The sequence below is a fragment of the Corvus brachyrhynchos genome, unplaced genomic scaffold (genome assembly GCF_000691975.1).
Source record: "Corvus brachyrhynchos isolate BGI_N302 unplaced genomic scaffold, ASM69197v1 scaffold5, whole genome shotgun sequence".
NCBI classification, from domain to species: Eukaryota; Metazoa; Chordata; class Aves; order Passeriformes; family Corvidae; genus Corvus; species Corvus brachyrhynchos.
Window position 1 is genome coordinate 10,014,050 of NW_008238321.1, and position 16,461 is coordinate 10,030,510.

General features: G+C 44.5%; 1 protein-coding gene across 1 annotated transcript in view; it reads left to right on the top strand.

Annotated features, from left to right (window-relative positions):
- PDGFA (platelet derived growth factor subunit A) overlaps window positions 1-16,461 on the top strand; it is a 33,909-nt gene that overhangs the window by 10,916 nt on the left and 6,532 nt on the right. The window contains exons 2-4 of the mRNA XM_008633657.2: window positions 4-56; window positions 7,361-7,465; window positions 9,508-9,695. Coding sequence (XP_008631879.1) covers window positions 4-56; window positions 7,361-7,465; window positions 9,508-9,695 — 346 coding nt within the window. The remainder of the gene's footprint in view (window positions 1-3; window positions 57-7,360; window positions 7,466-9,507; window positions 9,696-16,461) is intronic.

Here is a 16,461-nt window from a genome sequence, read left to right on the forward strand (position 1 = left end):
CAGCGAGATCCACAGCATCCGCGACTTGCAGCGCCTCCTGGAGATTGACTCCGTAGGTAAATTAGTCCCGTCCTCCTTCCTTCCGCGCCGTCGGCCGCCGCCGCCCCGGGGGGAGGCCCCGCGCTCCCCGCGCTCCCCGCGCTCCCCGCTCCGCACCTCGCCCGAGACACCTGTGCGGGGACCGGCCCCGAGAGCCAGGCGACCCTGGGCTGTGTGTCACAGGGAGGCGGCGGCCAAGGGGTCGATCGGGAGTTAAAACTTCCTGGGGTTCAGGGTGGAGAGGGACCTTGTGAACCCCCGTGTTTTCAGAGCTCTCTCTGTCTCGCAGCGGAGAAGAATTGCCATAAGGTTTGTTGTTGGTCTTGCATTGCTCTGTTATCTTTAAACTACTGTCCTAGAGGTATTTAAAATATTTGAAACAATATTTATGAATGAAGTAATGTCTCTTCAAGCGCTGGGCTTTATTAAAAGGAAAATAAACCGTCCGTGCTGATTTTAAACAGGAACCTGCATATGAAGCTTACCCTCAAAAATACACTCTTTTTTTTCCAAAAGAAAATAGTGCAGGGTTATTTTCTGCATCATTAGGCATGCAAATGGGTGTAGTGAGAACGTGCAGTTTAACAGATCGTTGCAGCAGTAAATCAGATCTAGAAGCATGGTATTGCTGGGTTCCTTATCATTTGGTTTCACTTGATGCACTTTGTTCCTGGTGATTTTTTCCCTCAGTTGAGAGAGAATAAACCCGGCACCTTTGATGTGCCCAGGGGAAGCCTGCATCTTGCTGAAGCACAAACATGGAGAAAAATGAATGAGTTCTTGCTTGCATTGGTACTGGGCCATCTCCTTTTAAACCATATGCTGTGTATTTTTGTAAAGTCTGTACCAGGTTCAATCACCTTCATTCAGAGTTGCAGGATCCTTCTAGAGTTTAACTCACTGCTTTTTGTACAGTGCTTATTAATGAGCAGCAATGCACTAGGAACCTATTTTACAGTCATAGCTTTCAATTTTCATGTGATTAGGGAGCAAATGTTTTCCCATTATACTGAAAATGGGAGTATTTCTGTCTTGCACAAGACTTTACCATAGAGGCTAATTACTAATTACCAGATTGGCATCAGTTTAATATTTTTGGAGAGCAGTGCTTCATCACTGTTGTTTATCACCGCAATTAGAGAAACTTTCACAACAGGGAAGGGGTATGCAGTTCATATTTCCCCACTGAAGGCTCTTTTGGACCAGACAAGTGCACTACTGCTAAAATCGTTTTCCCAGTGAACTCAGTGGAGTTGGCTGCTGTTGCAGAAGGGCTGGATCTGAGCGCTAGCATTTTAAAATAGTGCATTCTGCTCCTGCCTTTGATTCAGGGTTCTGTAGCTACCAGAATACATTATTTTTTCAAATACCTCAGCGTAACAAGCACATGCTTCATTTTTAAATACCACTTAGAAGGAGAGCAAAAGTTCACGTGGCTCCATTGCAAGAGAATCAGGCAGACAAGTGAGGCAACGGCAGGAGCTGAATAAATGGGTAAATGTAGCAGAGAAATTAATTTATTTCAGAAAGTAATTACTTACCTCGTGGCAAATATTAACTGGAGGATGCAAGACCAAAAATAGAAAAGGTCAGCCACAAGTTTACCCATTTCATTTTGCCGTTTTCTTGCAATTTGTCAGTTTAGAAACCATTAGAGAAACAAGAGACATAAATATTTTACTATCTCACCATGAAACAGTAATTCCTTAAGACGTGAACTCAAACAATATTAAAAAATAAAACCAAAATATTCAGCCTTTCACCCGGTTCTTGCTTGTGTGAGTGCTGCTTTTGCCCGTGTGCTAAGCTGTACTCTGAGCTGCTCAGGCAGGGTTGAGATTTCATGGAGTAGCCCATCTTTACTACCCATATTTGCTTTTCCTGGGCACAGTCCTGCAGGCTTTACTGTCATGAGTAATTCTTACTAAGGGCTTATCAGAGTGACTAATCGAGTATTGAAATTGCCGTGCTTTCCTCAGTAAACAGGATCGGGCCTGTTTACTATATTTAGTATTAGCTTGAATTAGCAAATCAAGTGCTTTCTCGTTGTCCCTGGTAAGATGATATTTCTGAAATGTATTTCCTTAGGGCTGCAATTGCCTTTAGGGAACAGCCAGTTCAGTGAGGGCTTGTACAGTGTATATTTCTCTTTTATAGCATGTACTCGTTTTCAGCTGAGGCTCAGAACAAAATCACTCCAGTGACTGTTCTCTCCCTCGTTTTAGTGCATGGTATTGCCAGTCCTTCTGCATGTGAGTAGCCCTGTGTAAACTCAGTGGGTGGACTTGAGAATTAAGAATGATCTTGTAGGCTAAGAGTTTGCAGGATCAGGCATGCATGAAGAAAATGTCTGATATTCCTGAGTAACAAGGCGGAATCTGTGGAAAATGAAGGAAGAACAGTAATTTTCTCTCCTGCAATGCAAAACACATATTTTTAATTGGAAAAGTAAGTTTTGTAAGTCAGAGTGGGCAGGTTTTTCTTCTATTCTGACAGATTTGGTCTCTATATTGTAGCACAGAGATGACTGATAACCCCCTTCATAAAATTAGAAACCACACCCCCAGACCATCTGGCATATTACTTAAAGAAAAACACTACCCAACATGGAGCTTATCATTGTATTCAAAAAAGAAAATCCAGGCCAGTTTGTCAGAGCCCAGTGCTGCATGTCCGACTCGGAGGGTAAAGGCAGCATGAAAATTCTCTATCAGGAAATAGGGTCTTGTATGAATTTGCTGCGATTGGGATCCAGAGGCAGTGACAGAATTGCCTTGGCATGATGGAGAGCAGAGTGTGACCCTGTTTAAAGGAGAAAGCATGCACAGTCCCAGGAAGTAGGCAGCTCTAGTGTGCAGAGTACGGTTTTACTATGAGCAGCCTAAATCCCCAGAACGGGGCATTTCCTCCGCTCTGCCTGTGAAGTTCTCTTTGGCTCAGCAGCGTGGTTTTTCTCCTCGTGCTTCACCTCTCCCATCTGTCCTGTGGGAGGTAGAGTTCATTTCATCACCTATTATGTTTGCCTCCCGCTGGGAACAGATTTTCCCCAAGTCATCTGCCTGCATGGGGAAAGGCAGGGCTGAGTGTGCCTCTTTGCACGGGTTAAGGGCATCCACCAGGGTCACCTTAGGCCATGTGAATTTAACGGCCTGTGATTAAGAACTAGCAGAGCAGCTTTTGTTAAGTGGAGAAATGTTCTAAATTAACTGTATACTTCCATGGAAAAAGTGTTAGGCTGCTGCAGAGCTCAGTCTTTTGGAAAATGTGCTGTTGACTTTGCGGGTTTTGGTGTGGTGCTCAAATGTTACAGTGCAATGTTTTGGCTTCCCTTGCATGTCTTACACATCGTGAGAGGCATCTTCCATGTGTGGCCTGTGTTTTTCCTGAGACAGATGAGGGAGTACTCCTCCTCCTTTACAGTTGGTTGATCACACCTAGGTAAAGGAAAAAAACCCAAAAACCTAAACAAAACAGGATCTTGCAGGCTGCTACTTATATTTCCTTTAACAGATCAAAGTCGAAAACTTAATGACATCTATCTCTGCAGTTGGATGTCAGAAGAGCAGATTTTGCATCAGCCAAAAAGAAGATCAGAAAGCCAGACTGATGTTGCCATGGGCTTTTTGGCTCTAGGACTGATTTGTAAGACAGACCGTTTCAGTTTATTGTACCTTACATTGAATTCCTGAAAAAACTGAGATTATAAGAATTTCCTAAACTGCTGCTGTTGGTACTAGAAGTCTTGGATCTGTGCTTTCTGGATGCACAACAAAGTGACATCTAGAAGGGTTTGCATTAACACTGCATGTGTTGAGGGTTGTACCTCACATAAAATAGTTTGGGAAGAAGATGGAAATGCAAAGTATAAATTGATAAATATAAAGTAGCAGTAAACTTAGGATGCTTTCCACCTGCTTCTTGAGGGAAAAGAGTAATCATGTATTGGCAGAATGTCACAGGAACTCCATGATTTATATTCCATGACCCAGTGGAAAATTGCCAATCTGACAAAAAAGAACAATTTCAGCTACACTAATGGATTGACCAAGGCTAATTGCAAGAGTTTTTATGCCCGTCATTGATATGTTGTCACTACATAAAAGATTACGGAGAAATTTCTTGATCAGCTGCCATGAAAACATTTTTTTGTTATTAAAATGTTAAAAGAGAGCTGCACTAATCTGGCTGTGTGCAGCATCCTCCATCTTCCCTTGGTGACGAACAGTGTTCAAGTTCTAAACTAAGAACCACCCATTTCTAAGCTTTCTGCTCTGAGCCTCATTTTGTGAGGTGCTAAGCACCCATAAACTCCCATTTCCTTTGCTAAGAGCTTATCCTCACCCTGCAATTAGATCAGTACGTTGGGGGAAAAACTGATACAAATTAAGTATCAGCCTTCCTTAAAGTTAAACTAGGGAATGTTTTTTCTAGCATCGTGGTTTTAATGAAATAAAAGAAGGTCTTCTGGCTACACATTCAGAGCCGAGTGTGAGTTTCAAAGCTGACTTGGTGATTTTTCACTCCTGCTTGGGCAAGACTCCGGTTGACTTAAACACTGCTTGAAGCGCGATGATTTTCCCATTGACTTAACTGGGAAATGGAATTCCTTCCAAATGCCTGTGGGGATCAGGGGGACACTAAGTGCTTGTAGCATTGTGGTGTCTTCTGGCTCCAGCCATGTGCCCCATGATTCTGTTTATTAGACCCAACATGGATGATGTGTTGATAGAAATACTACAATTTGTGTTAGATAATGCACTGAGGTTTGCCTGGAACTTGTTCTGCTGTCTGCTGAGCGAGCTGTGCAGATCTCTTTTTGTAACCCTCACAGAGAGACATGGGCTTAGGAGCTGCTATACATGCTTGAGACAATGCAGTGAGACAGTGAGGTACAGGACAAGCCAGAGGCCTCCTTCACCTTAGAAATCATCTTACAAGCAACACATGCTCCTCGAGGTGTCATTTTGCTTTATAAACATGGTGATGGAGAATGGCTAAGTGCAGCTGAATTGAGCAGTTCTATGTAAGCACATGGCTTAACATATTGGTTAGCTGATCATACCAGTCCTTTGGTGCTTACCAGCTTCTTTAAACGAGGCAGCGAGGGATCCTTCATGCTAGGAGGGAGCTGTGCCAGCCCTGCTGAGTGTGGGATTAGGAGCCGTGGCCCAGCCCTGCCGTAGCGCTGGCAGCACGGACGGCTTCCCTTTCCAGCCTGACGCCTGTGCCCACCAAGCAGTTCGGATTAGAGGCATTACTTTTGTGTTTAATCTCCTTTTAAACACTGTTTGCTTATGGATGGAGATGCTGCTTGCACTGAGCCTAGCTTGGATCTTAGGCTGAGCAGAATTCATGCTGCTTTCTTTTGAGTATCACTTCATTGCCTCAAATTGAGGGAGAGGTTGTGACAACTCGAAGCTGCCAAAAAGGAGGTTAGTATTAAGGTGTTGGGTGGCTGAGTGCTAGGAAACAGAAGAGGGCTGGAGGCACATCAGAACGGATCCTCATTTTGCATAACACCATTTGGGATCAGGTGGATGGCCTGGTGCCATTGGAATGGGATGTGGGAGACCTGGCTCCGCTCCCCAGCTCAGTTGCAAACTTCCTGTGGGATCTCTGGCAAGCCATTTTATTTATACCACTGATGAGTTTTCTGGAGTATAGGGTGCAATAAATGCAGAAATAAAACCCTTTAGTCATTGCTGTGTTACATGACAGGACTGGGACTGCGAATAAGGCCCAGTACCAGCTAATTAGTCAGGTTCCAAAATTTCCTATTGAAATCTATGGGAAACAAGCACTGTACATAGGAACTAGGAGCCAATTTGTTTGGGTAAATTGAGACTGTGGATTTCACAATGACTAATTTCGTACAAGGGTCTGTTCAGCTGATAAGGAGAATAGGCAGGACCAGTGGGTGATCCTGGCACTACCTCTTGGACCTCCCATTTTATCTTCTCTTAGCTACTTACAATAGTATTTTCCAAGAAGTGATGATAAACCCTGAGATGCAGAACTCTTCCTGAGGTGCTGAAGATCCTGCTGGCTTCATGTCTCACCTGGCTGTGCAGGTGATTTGACAAGCTGCACATTCCTTAGGGCACAATTTCTTGGGAGGAGAAAAGGAGTTGGTTGTTTTGTGGAGCAGAGCCTTATGATGTGTGTTACTAATAAAGCTGAGATTAGAACAAGTTCCAGAGACAGTCAGCTGTGTATACAGAACAAACTGGAAGCAGGGAGTGTGACAGTGCAGAACATGGGAGTGTAGGGTGTTGGTAGCTTGCAGAGAGGGTAATTGAGTACTGTGTAATACCCTTTTATACTTTTTTAGAGCACATCGCAGTTTTCTTAGGAGCCAGCAGTGAGAACTTGGAACTCTGCAGTGATGTTACAGAGGACACTCCAGGCAACAGAGTGCTAAACCCCTTAGTTTGGGTGTCCTGGGGTCTGTGTGCAGTTCTCTGTTTGGTTCCATCCTCTTGATTCCCCATTTGCAGATTGTGCTTGTGGTTTTCAGACCCCATGGCATGGGACACGACCTGAACTGCTTCACTTAACAAACCCAAATAGTTGGAGCAGTTATTTTGTTGTTTTTTATGATAAATGAAATGCCAAGTTTTCCATCTTTGCTTTTTCTCATGGCCCTTTAACCCATGTGGTAGGCTTATTTAAGGAACAAGACAAGCCTGGATGCAGTCCCAGAGTTTGCAGTAGCTTCAGATGCCCCTCCAAAGGTTAGGATACTTCACAGGGGATTTGTTCTGCAACAGAGAGGCTAAAAGGAAACCCATGCTAGTTACTTTTTGCTTTTGATTCTGTCCTAGTACTGCCCTGAAAACCAAGGAACAGAAAATTTACAGAGGCAGCATTGTTACTGTTGAGACTAATACCATATTTTTTACTGTAGCCTCATACCAGAACTTCAAAATGCTCGTAAGAAACATTTCACATGCAGGATTATTGTTCCTATTGCTACACCTTTGCAGTAAGAAAAGCTGTATTATGCCTTTCACATAAAAATGCAACTGTTTTACTTTAGATATGGTTCTGTGCCACGGTGTGTGCACTGTTTCTGGGGGCTTTCGGTAAAAGGGATATTGGAATTAAATTGTGCATGCTTATACATGACATTCAATGTCGATGTCTTTCTTTCCTGCCTTATGCCCTTGCACTTGCATTAACAGGGGTTACATTGGACTAATTGTAGCAGGATTTGGTCTTGTGCCTGTGAACAGCACAGATTTGTACCTATGGAGCAGCACTGTAGTGACGCTGGTGCAAACAACATACCTGAAGTTTAACATTTTGTTTCCTGTTCCAGGATACGATGATGTTTCAGAAACAAACTTGAGATCTTACAGTGTTCATTCTGCTAAACATGTGCAAGAGAACCGTCCTGTGCCCATTCGCAGAAAAAGAAGCATTGGTAAGAAACAAGCTATTTGTACTTTGGGAGTGAAAGCAGAGAGGGTGCTTTTGGTCAGCCAAGCAGGACATTTCACTGGAAAAATGTGACATGCACAAAGGAAAAAAAGGGGCATTTCTAGCTTCTGCCTTTCTTTTTGCACAAAACGAGCCGTTGCCTGAGAAGCTGTCTTCTGGAGGATGTCCATAGGAGACAGACATGCACAAATTCTTTACATTCACTTTCTTGTTGCAGCATGTTGGAAAGCTAGACCTCGGTTAGAAAATGCTGTGATATTCAATGTATAATTCATAGTGTGGGGAACAACTACAGCAGTGTGCTTTAAAAAACATCAACAGTTGGTAGAGTTTTCAGTACAGAAGCTCCACAAAAGGAAACAGCTTGACTCTTTATTCACAAGAAAAATACAGTTTATCCCGAAAATTGAAAGCCATTGATAGAAACTCCAGGGCATTGATTTCCATCACTGTGTAGGGCACCAGGCATGTTTACAGGGGATTTTATCCTTATTAATAACGATGGTGATCCAACAAAGCCCAAATATAAATTCAAAAAAGGCATGATGAAGAGGGTTTATAGGCACTGCTTGTTCACCTGGTTAGGTGTGAGTGTTCCACCGTTCCATCTGACCGTGGAAAACATCCATGGTCTTACCCATGGTGGGTAACTCAGCCTGTTTGTGCTTGGGGCTGTGGTGGTACGCAGAGATAGCCCAGCCTGCTGTCAGCAGGGATTTGCAGTGGGAATTGGCAGGGGGGGCCGGGGCGCAGCCTGCGATGTTGGCACCTCACCCTGCAAGGTGCTGAATGCGTCCCCACAGCAGGCACTGGGAACTGGGTGTGCTCAATAACTTGCAGGAGTTGCCAGCTACCTTGCAGTATTGGATGTGTTAATTTTTTTGAGTTCATGGCACTGGGGGTTGAGAGTAAGAATTTTCACTCTGTTTAGTCTACTGAAATGCATCTCTTTCAAAACTAAGCCTAGATTTCCATGATGCAGGCATAGGCTAGGCCTGAGCTTCTTGTACTTAAGAACTAAGTGAAGAAGTGCAGGCAGTGTTCCAGTTCCCTGACACATCTAACCCAAAGCTATCACAAGCTTCCACTGTAAGGCAAGGAAAAAAAATCTCCCAGCTGTCTTTGGAGAACTTACCAGCAAACAACTTGTCCCTGCAATTGCTATTTTTTTCTGGACTGTTTTGTAATACCAGCTTGGCTTCTTAAACAGTCCCTAGGTTGATGATGATACATGGTTTGGATCATGGCAGCATCAGGCAGTGCTACAGAGCTACTCATTATAATCTTAAACAAGCTTACCTTACCTGAGCCCGCCAGGATCTTGGTTCAGCTGCAGGTTTTTCGGTCATGCTACTCTGGTGGTTTTGCCTCATTCAGGAAATAACAAATTAAGTAAAACTCACCATGTACAAAGCTTTGATAACTTCAGAAAAAACGGCAGTTGCCCTTTGGAAGGGTGGATGAACCAGACTCCTTGATCTGTGGGATTCTTAAAGTTCTGGAAGTGGAAACCCAAGTCTTGAAAGTTTCAAGCTGGTGCAGGTTGTTTCCCAGCTGGGCAAATTGGGTGTGATACAGATAATTCTCGGTTTCACTTCTGAGGTGCTGTTTGCCAGGTGTTTGTGTGATGGTATTTGTGTGCAGTGATGATCCCAGTGCTGGAAAACAACAGCTGCTGTTGCACAGTCACTCTGAGGCTGTACTAGGGGGTTATCAAATGTGGAGGAGCTCCTGGCTTGCTGTCACTTCCGGGGCCAGGATTGTCTTATCTCATGGTGTGTGCCCTGAGCTGTGTCAGGAGCCAGGCCACTGGAAACCCTCATTTTAGGGCTGGGCTTTGGGAGCGAGTCAAGCTTGTCCCCAGGCTAACACCACAGCTCAGTTGTCAGCAAACAGCGCTCAGCACTGGCTTGCCAGTGACCAGTGGGGACTGGGAGCACTGGTCCCACGCGTACCTGGTGCCTGTGGGTGCTCTGGGGTGGGAGCAGCTGCTCAGCTGGGGCTGTGACTCTCCTGTGCCCGCAGAGGAGGCCATCCCGGCGGTGTGCAAGACGCGGACGGTGATCTACGAGATACCTCGGAGCCAGATCGACCCCACCTCGGCCAACTTCCTGATATGGCCGCCCTGCGTGGAGGTGAAGCGCTGCACCGGCTGCTGCAACACCAGCAGCGTCAAGTGCCAGCCCTCCCGGATACACCACAGGAGTGTCAAGGTGAGCAGGGGGCTGCAGGGCCCTGACGGGGTCCTCTTCAGCCTGGGAACTCCACTCAGCCCTGTGCCTGTGTGACCCAAATCTTTACTCTCCATCCTCGGGTAGAACGCCCTTCTCCATTTGGAGTGAACAGATGGCCTTTTCAAGTTACGTGGTCATTGGAAAATCTTGGGTTTGGATTTGATTTTCACTGGATTCCCTTTAGGTTTTCTCTCTTTTTTTTTTTTTTTTTTTTTTGCAATGAAAATAAAGTTGATTGTGCCTTTCCCATGATCTTGCACAGTACAGATCTTAAAGTTAAGAAGATAAAATGACTCAAGGGGCATTGGACTTAAAAAAATAAATAAATCACAGTATGGAATGCTGTTTTCTTAATTAAATATTATGCAGCCTAAATTGGGCTTTTATATTTGACAACATAACACTTTTGATCTGAAAAAATGTGTTTCAAATTATCTTACCCCAGGGATAGAAGACTCAACAGCTTCATGCTGTATTTACTCATTAGACAAAATCCCTATTGCAACTTTCCAGTAAATACTACGTGAAATATTTATGTTCGTTTGGCTTCACTGTGTTCTAATTTTTATCAGTATTTAAACAAGTGCTGTTGATCTACATCTGTGTGTAGGAGATTAGACTTACACTTAGCATTCATATTGTGAAGACTCTGAGTTCTTGTTGCCCTGAATTTCTTAAGAAAAGAATTCTATAAACCCCACCACATTCTTGAAGATAAAATTGCTCAGCACAACACACTGATTGCTGCACTTGCAATGGATTTATTGAGGAAAGTGCTGTTCACTTAGTGCTATACATCCTAGAACAAAAATAAGGCACCTAAGCTATTTCATTGTTTTTCATACACTGTTTTCCATACTGCAGACATGTGTCTGGGCAGGATTTCTTTTTCTTTTCTGTTTCTGAACATCTGAAAAATGTTTTTGCATCCAAATAAGCTGGAGAAACATCTGAGATTCCCTCACTGTTCCCAAAAATAATCATACTTTACACTTGCTTAACTGCCTTGCCTTTGTGGGGTATGCTTTGCAGCAACAATTAAAAATGAGGTAAAAATTTGGATCAATAATTACTTGAGGGTTGAGAACAATCTGGGGAGATTGAAGGACTGCAATTGTGAGCCTTTCTGAACAGGAGCTAAACAGCAAAGTGCCTCAGGGTTGTGATATTTAGTTCTGTTGCCTTTGGGTTTGATGCAGCTTCCAGTTGATTTCGTGCAGCAGCAAACACGTACAGAGCAGCTGGATGTGCTCAGCAAAGAGCTGAGACTTGTGTTATGAACTTGCTGTTGGTACCTGTGTGTGATAATGGAATCTTGTGCTTCTCTCCTACCCCTGCAGGGATGGGGCAGATGCAGGTAAGAGAGAGGGTCTTGGCTGTCCCCTTGCTGCTGGGACACCGAGCGTTCCCTGAGAGCTGCAAACTCCTGGCAGCAGCTTTGCAGGATGTCACTGCTGGGGCTGCTTCCCCAGCACAGCACCACGTTGAAGGAATCTTAGTCTCTCAGTCAGCCCGTTGTAGTGCTTTGAGATTTGCATTCATTTTAGTAGGGCACAAGCTAAAAGTAGGCTCAGTGGAGCAGCTGCTTTTCGTGGCTGTGTAAATATATTGCCACCAGCAATATCAATATACGTCAGCCAGCTTTGGAGGACATTTTTTTTTTTCCAAGCTCCAAGACTGCTCCAAACAGTCATTAAGTAGCAGGGGAAAAAAAGGACAAGAGGTCAAGCAGGAACAGGATGTTCATTGTAAAGGTTGTAGGCTGACCCCACTGTCACACCAGAACTCTTAGAACAGAATCCATATTTATGCCCTCCAGAGTCAGATCCCCTTGTAGCTTTGATGTAATTGATGGTTTTCTGAGCCTTTTGCCAATCCTAAGTTTAGAGCTGAATGTCTGCTCATGCCATTAAGTAGCTGGCTCAGAGCGAGGGTCCCTGGAAAGGTGGGAGCGGTTTTGGAGAGCCTTCTCAGCTGCTCTGCAGTGCAGTTGGAAAGCCGGCTTGTGTTTTCCCCTGATGTCAGACTGCATAAAAGCTCTCTTTTGATGGAACATTGAAAAGGCTTTCCCCGCTTCCTCCTCATTGACAAGGTAGTGAGATCATAGCTGGCCCATTCACACTAGAAAAATGTTCATCCAGAAAGGTCAGCAAGTGGGTTTGCATCATCCAACAGGCGAAAGCAAAGGGTGTTTTCTTTGTCTCACTGAGGGCTGCTGTAGTCAAGGTTCAGAGACGGCTGGGGCAGTGTGGGAGGAGCAGTGGAGGTGCTTGTCTTGGGGCATTTCATTCCTGGGACATGATTCAAAGGCTGGAGGGTTCGGGGATGTCCTTTTTTTCATTTCCACTGAGTTCTCATCAGTGAAATACCCTTAATGGGCTTGTGGAATTGAAGCTGTAGGGAGGCTCCAAGCCAGGGGGGTTGGTGGAACAGCTTCCCTGAAATGGGTCGTGTGAGGTTTCCCTTTCATGGGGTGGGTTTCATTAGTGAAAGGTGGGTTTGCCTTGCATGGTGGCAGAGTGAGCCCATGAGAGCACAGCCTCCTGGCTCCAAAGACATCTCTGTTCAGCAAACTGCACCTGCACAGCCCTGCAGAACTCAGACTGAGATGAAGAGGCTGGTTGGGAGCTGCTCTTTGATAGGGAAGGAAGGGCTTGTATTGCTCTCATGATAGGGGAATGATGACAAGGATGGGTGAGTTAGGGGTGTTGGTGTCTGTTACAGAGAGATTTCCTCCTCTGTGTGCAGAAGCATTCGGTAACATCTGCAGATCCTGTTGCTTCTGTCCAGTGAGTTCAAGTATTTACCAAGTACCAGACCATAATTTATTTGGGGGGGTCTGAACAAGAGTCTTCCCAGCGTGGTGGTGTTCTTGGTGGGTTTGGTCACAGAAGCAGAAGGTAATTAATATTATAGAGAAAATCCTGCCTATACTGCTCATTTTGAATAGCCAAGCTGAGCATTATGATTGTTTGCAGCAGTGCTTATTTACGCACTGAGAAACAAGAGCCAAATGATGCCATCTACCTCAGCTTTGCCTCAGGTTGGCCTTGAGCAGAAGCCGTGCCAGCTTCAGCCATTTCTGCATGTTCAATGTTGAGCTGATCTGGGGAATCTTAACCTAGTATATTGTTAGAGTACATTAATATGAGGGTGAGGTGCAGAGAAAGGGAGCTGGACATGAGGGAATGCAGGAACAGCTCCTCAGCTGTCACTGGGGAGTTGTTCAGAGGTTGGAAAAAAGTGCTGGAGTTCAGGATGAGTTGTTCAGCAGAGCTACCCAGCCTCAGAGCAGGGCAGTGAAAAGGCCATACAGAGCACATGGGATGTGTAGGAGAAATGGCTGTGTCATGTTTGCAGGTTTAAGAACCTTTTTCTTCAGTGACTTTTTCTGCCATTGGGATAAGCAGCACTTTGAGCTGTGGCTTAACTGAGATTGCAGCCAGCACTCAGTGGGACTGGCAGGCAGGACCAGGTATCAAAGGTCAGTTTAGGAATGAGAGAAGCAAAGGAAACCCTGATAGAGGTGAAGGTGGAAAAGCAGCGAGGTGCCCTCGGAGTGTGGAGAGCCTGGCAGAGAGCAGGGTCTGGCTGCTCTGCTCAGGGACACACAGACCCCACACAGCCATTCCTGCCCTCCTGTCCCTGGAGCAGTGCCTTGTCAGGCCCTGCAGGATCCCTCCTCAGTCCTTTAGTCTCTGTTGACTCACATCTTCCTCACAGGCAGGTTTTCCCTCCATTGTATCTGTGTGCATTTATTTTAATATGGAAGCAGTAGATTCCAAAAAGTATCCTCATTCAGTTGCTTTTTGGGCTTTTTTCCATCCAGTATTTAGGTATCAGCCTCATGAGTTTTGCTGTTACGAGGAGCTTTCTGTGCTGAGACTTCTCTTGCAAGCTCCTGTCCATGATAAGTTCTAGCTTTGTACTAGAGGTGTTTTGGACGTTCCTGCTTACAGTCTTGTTTTTTTTCCTGCCCTGATTTCATCTCTCCTGGAGAATCTCTAAGAAGAAGTGTTCCCATGATGTTTCCATTAGGCCACATATTTTTATCAGATTTTATTTTCATTTTTACTTAGCCACCACACTGTATTGCAGAATGTAGACCTAGAATCTGCACTGATGCAAGTATGGTGCCACTGATTATAAACCATTTAAGCTAATCAGTTATTTCCCTGTCTTGCTCTCAAAGGGTTTTTATACAGTGGTATTTTCTGGATCTGGAGTGTTTGAGGATTTTTATTTTTGTTGCATTAGAGACAAGTAAAAGGAGCTTGTTGATTTGTTGAGGACTGACCACCTCAAAGTAATACACTTGAGAGTAACGGCACAATATGAACACAAGGGAGAAAAATACAAAGAAGAAAAAAAGATGTGTACACAAGGCCAAATCCCATGCTGTTGGCACAGCTATCCATGTTTATACCCACTGAAAATGTGACCTGCAGCCTTTGTTGTTGTAGATCAGCATTGTGTGTGGCAGCAGGTGTTAACAGGTGACACAGACACAGCAGCTTATCTGGTTTGTGCTGCTTCAGTTCCAATATTTGCAACATCTTACCAAATGACATTCCTTCAAACTTGTGTAGCATGAAGTAGGGCAGTGGAACGTGTGCTGGACTGTGTTTTAACTACAGTACTAAAAGCCAGCTTTAAATTGCTGCATGAATTCATTATGACCCTCTTCAGAGTATTACTGTTTCTGTGGTTTTTTACTGTTGTTTAATACCAAATAGCCACAGAAACTGCATATATCTTTCAGTTTGTAAAACCAAGCAAAACAAGGACAGGCTTTTAAAAGCTTGATTACAGTTTATTTTTCTTGCATGTAATTTTCAATAAGACTGGTTTTTTCTAACAGCTGTAATAAGCATGGCAGATCTGAAAGCTGTTTCGTGATTGCTGGGTCCCTTTCTTTGTCTCTGATGATGGAGGTGTCTTAATTACTGTTTGTTTTCATAAATTTTAAGGATTAGTCATCCTTTGATGCCAGATGACTCAGTTGTACCATACATTTTCAAACCATCGTGTTCAAAGGCTTGATGGAGTTGGGTTCTGATAGGAAACTGGGTTCTGATAGGAAGTTTTGAAACATACTGCTTCGACCCATAGTTAGTCTTTCAGATAAAGTGTTCTGGTGTGTCATGGCCAGCTGTTAATCTGTTCACATGGAGATCTGACAATTTCAGAAGATACTTTTTAATGTGGATCCTTTAGTTATTGCACGTGTCTCTGTAACTTTTGTTAGCTGGGTAAATGAAAATCATCTCCAGATCCTGTTGACACAAGGGGTGGTGACTAAAATGTGGATCTGAGCTCCTTGCTCTGTGGAAGCGAAGGCAGATCTCCCGTTGGCTTACAAAGGCCAGGATTTTGCTCTAGCTTCTCTCATTGGCATTCAGAGGCCCTTGATAGTTGTGTCCCCAGAGCCAGAAGAATGTTTCTGGGAACTGGAAATGTAATGTTTTTTTCCAGCCACCACTCTCATTTTGTGACACTGTTGCTCCAGTTTTGAAAGGGCAAGGGAATGATTTTCACAGTGTGAAGATTGATTTGGAGCATTGAATCCCCACACAAGGAAACCATGGCTGGGAGTGAATTGTGGATGCTTTATTTAGTAATGACTGGAGCTTTCGGTTGGACCAGCCTTTATGGCTTTGTCATGGAACTTCTGTAGAGACAACCAGCCTCTCCTGGCCTTCTGTTCCCCCGTCTCTCTGCTTTATACTGCATCCATGGCATTTGTAGTTGTCTTGTTTGCTGGGACAGCCACACTGCAGCCCTTTTGTCAGATGCTGAGTAGGTCTGAGAAGCCATGATTTAATTGCAGTGGTTTCCATTTCAAGCAATGATCACGGCCTGTTCTGCAGCGTTCAGCACAGCTGAGAACCAAACACTGGACCCTGTACAAGCTCTCTATCACTCTCCTTGCCCATATTATGCCATATTCCCTTGCATGGCCCAGACCATCATGCCCATTACACTTAGCACAAGTCAGTGCCCAGCATCCCACAAGCTATTTCTGCACCCCAGAACGTCAGTGCTCCTGCCCTCTCTGCCATTCTTCCTCTCCCAGCTGCCAGCCTGTGGGTCAGGATGTCCTCGTGTTCAGTATCCCCCACCCCAACATCCTTCTGTTCTGCCTTGGTTTCCTTCAGATGAGAGATCTGCACGTAGCCAGAGCTGCTCCAGCATGATCCTTCCTCCAACCTCAGCTTGCCCTCTAGACTTTTTTATTTTAAGGAAGCCATAAGTGGAGCAGTGCAGTTGTGAACAGTTGGAAGGACTGGGGAGAAATACTCAGTCTGCCAGCTACCCACAATAAAGCCAAAGGCTGGACCCCGTGTAGGAGTGGTCGTTCCCTTGGACCTAAAAACTTGAGAGCTCTTGTGATCAAGCCCCAGATTACTGCAGGGAGGGAGTAGGAATGAGACTGTGCTTTCTGAGGTGATGTTCAGATGCTGGTTGTGTAAGGTTGAGCACTTTACATCCAGAGGGCTCTGGAGACACCAATTTGTAAATAATAAAATGTATTACAAACCATTGTAATGCCTTCACTGTCAGCCTTTAACAACATGTACAGAAGATTGTGCTAAAAGTGGCAGTTTACAAGAACAGCCACTGATCTGAATCTGTAAAGAAGTTTATTGTGATACATGTGGAAACTGAGTTGCTTAAAACATCAAACCAAAATGAATGGGAAATTGTTTTATCTCTTGGGGGAAAAATGTTTCAAACTGCTGAA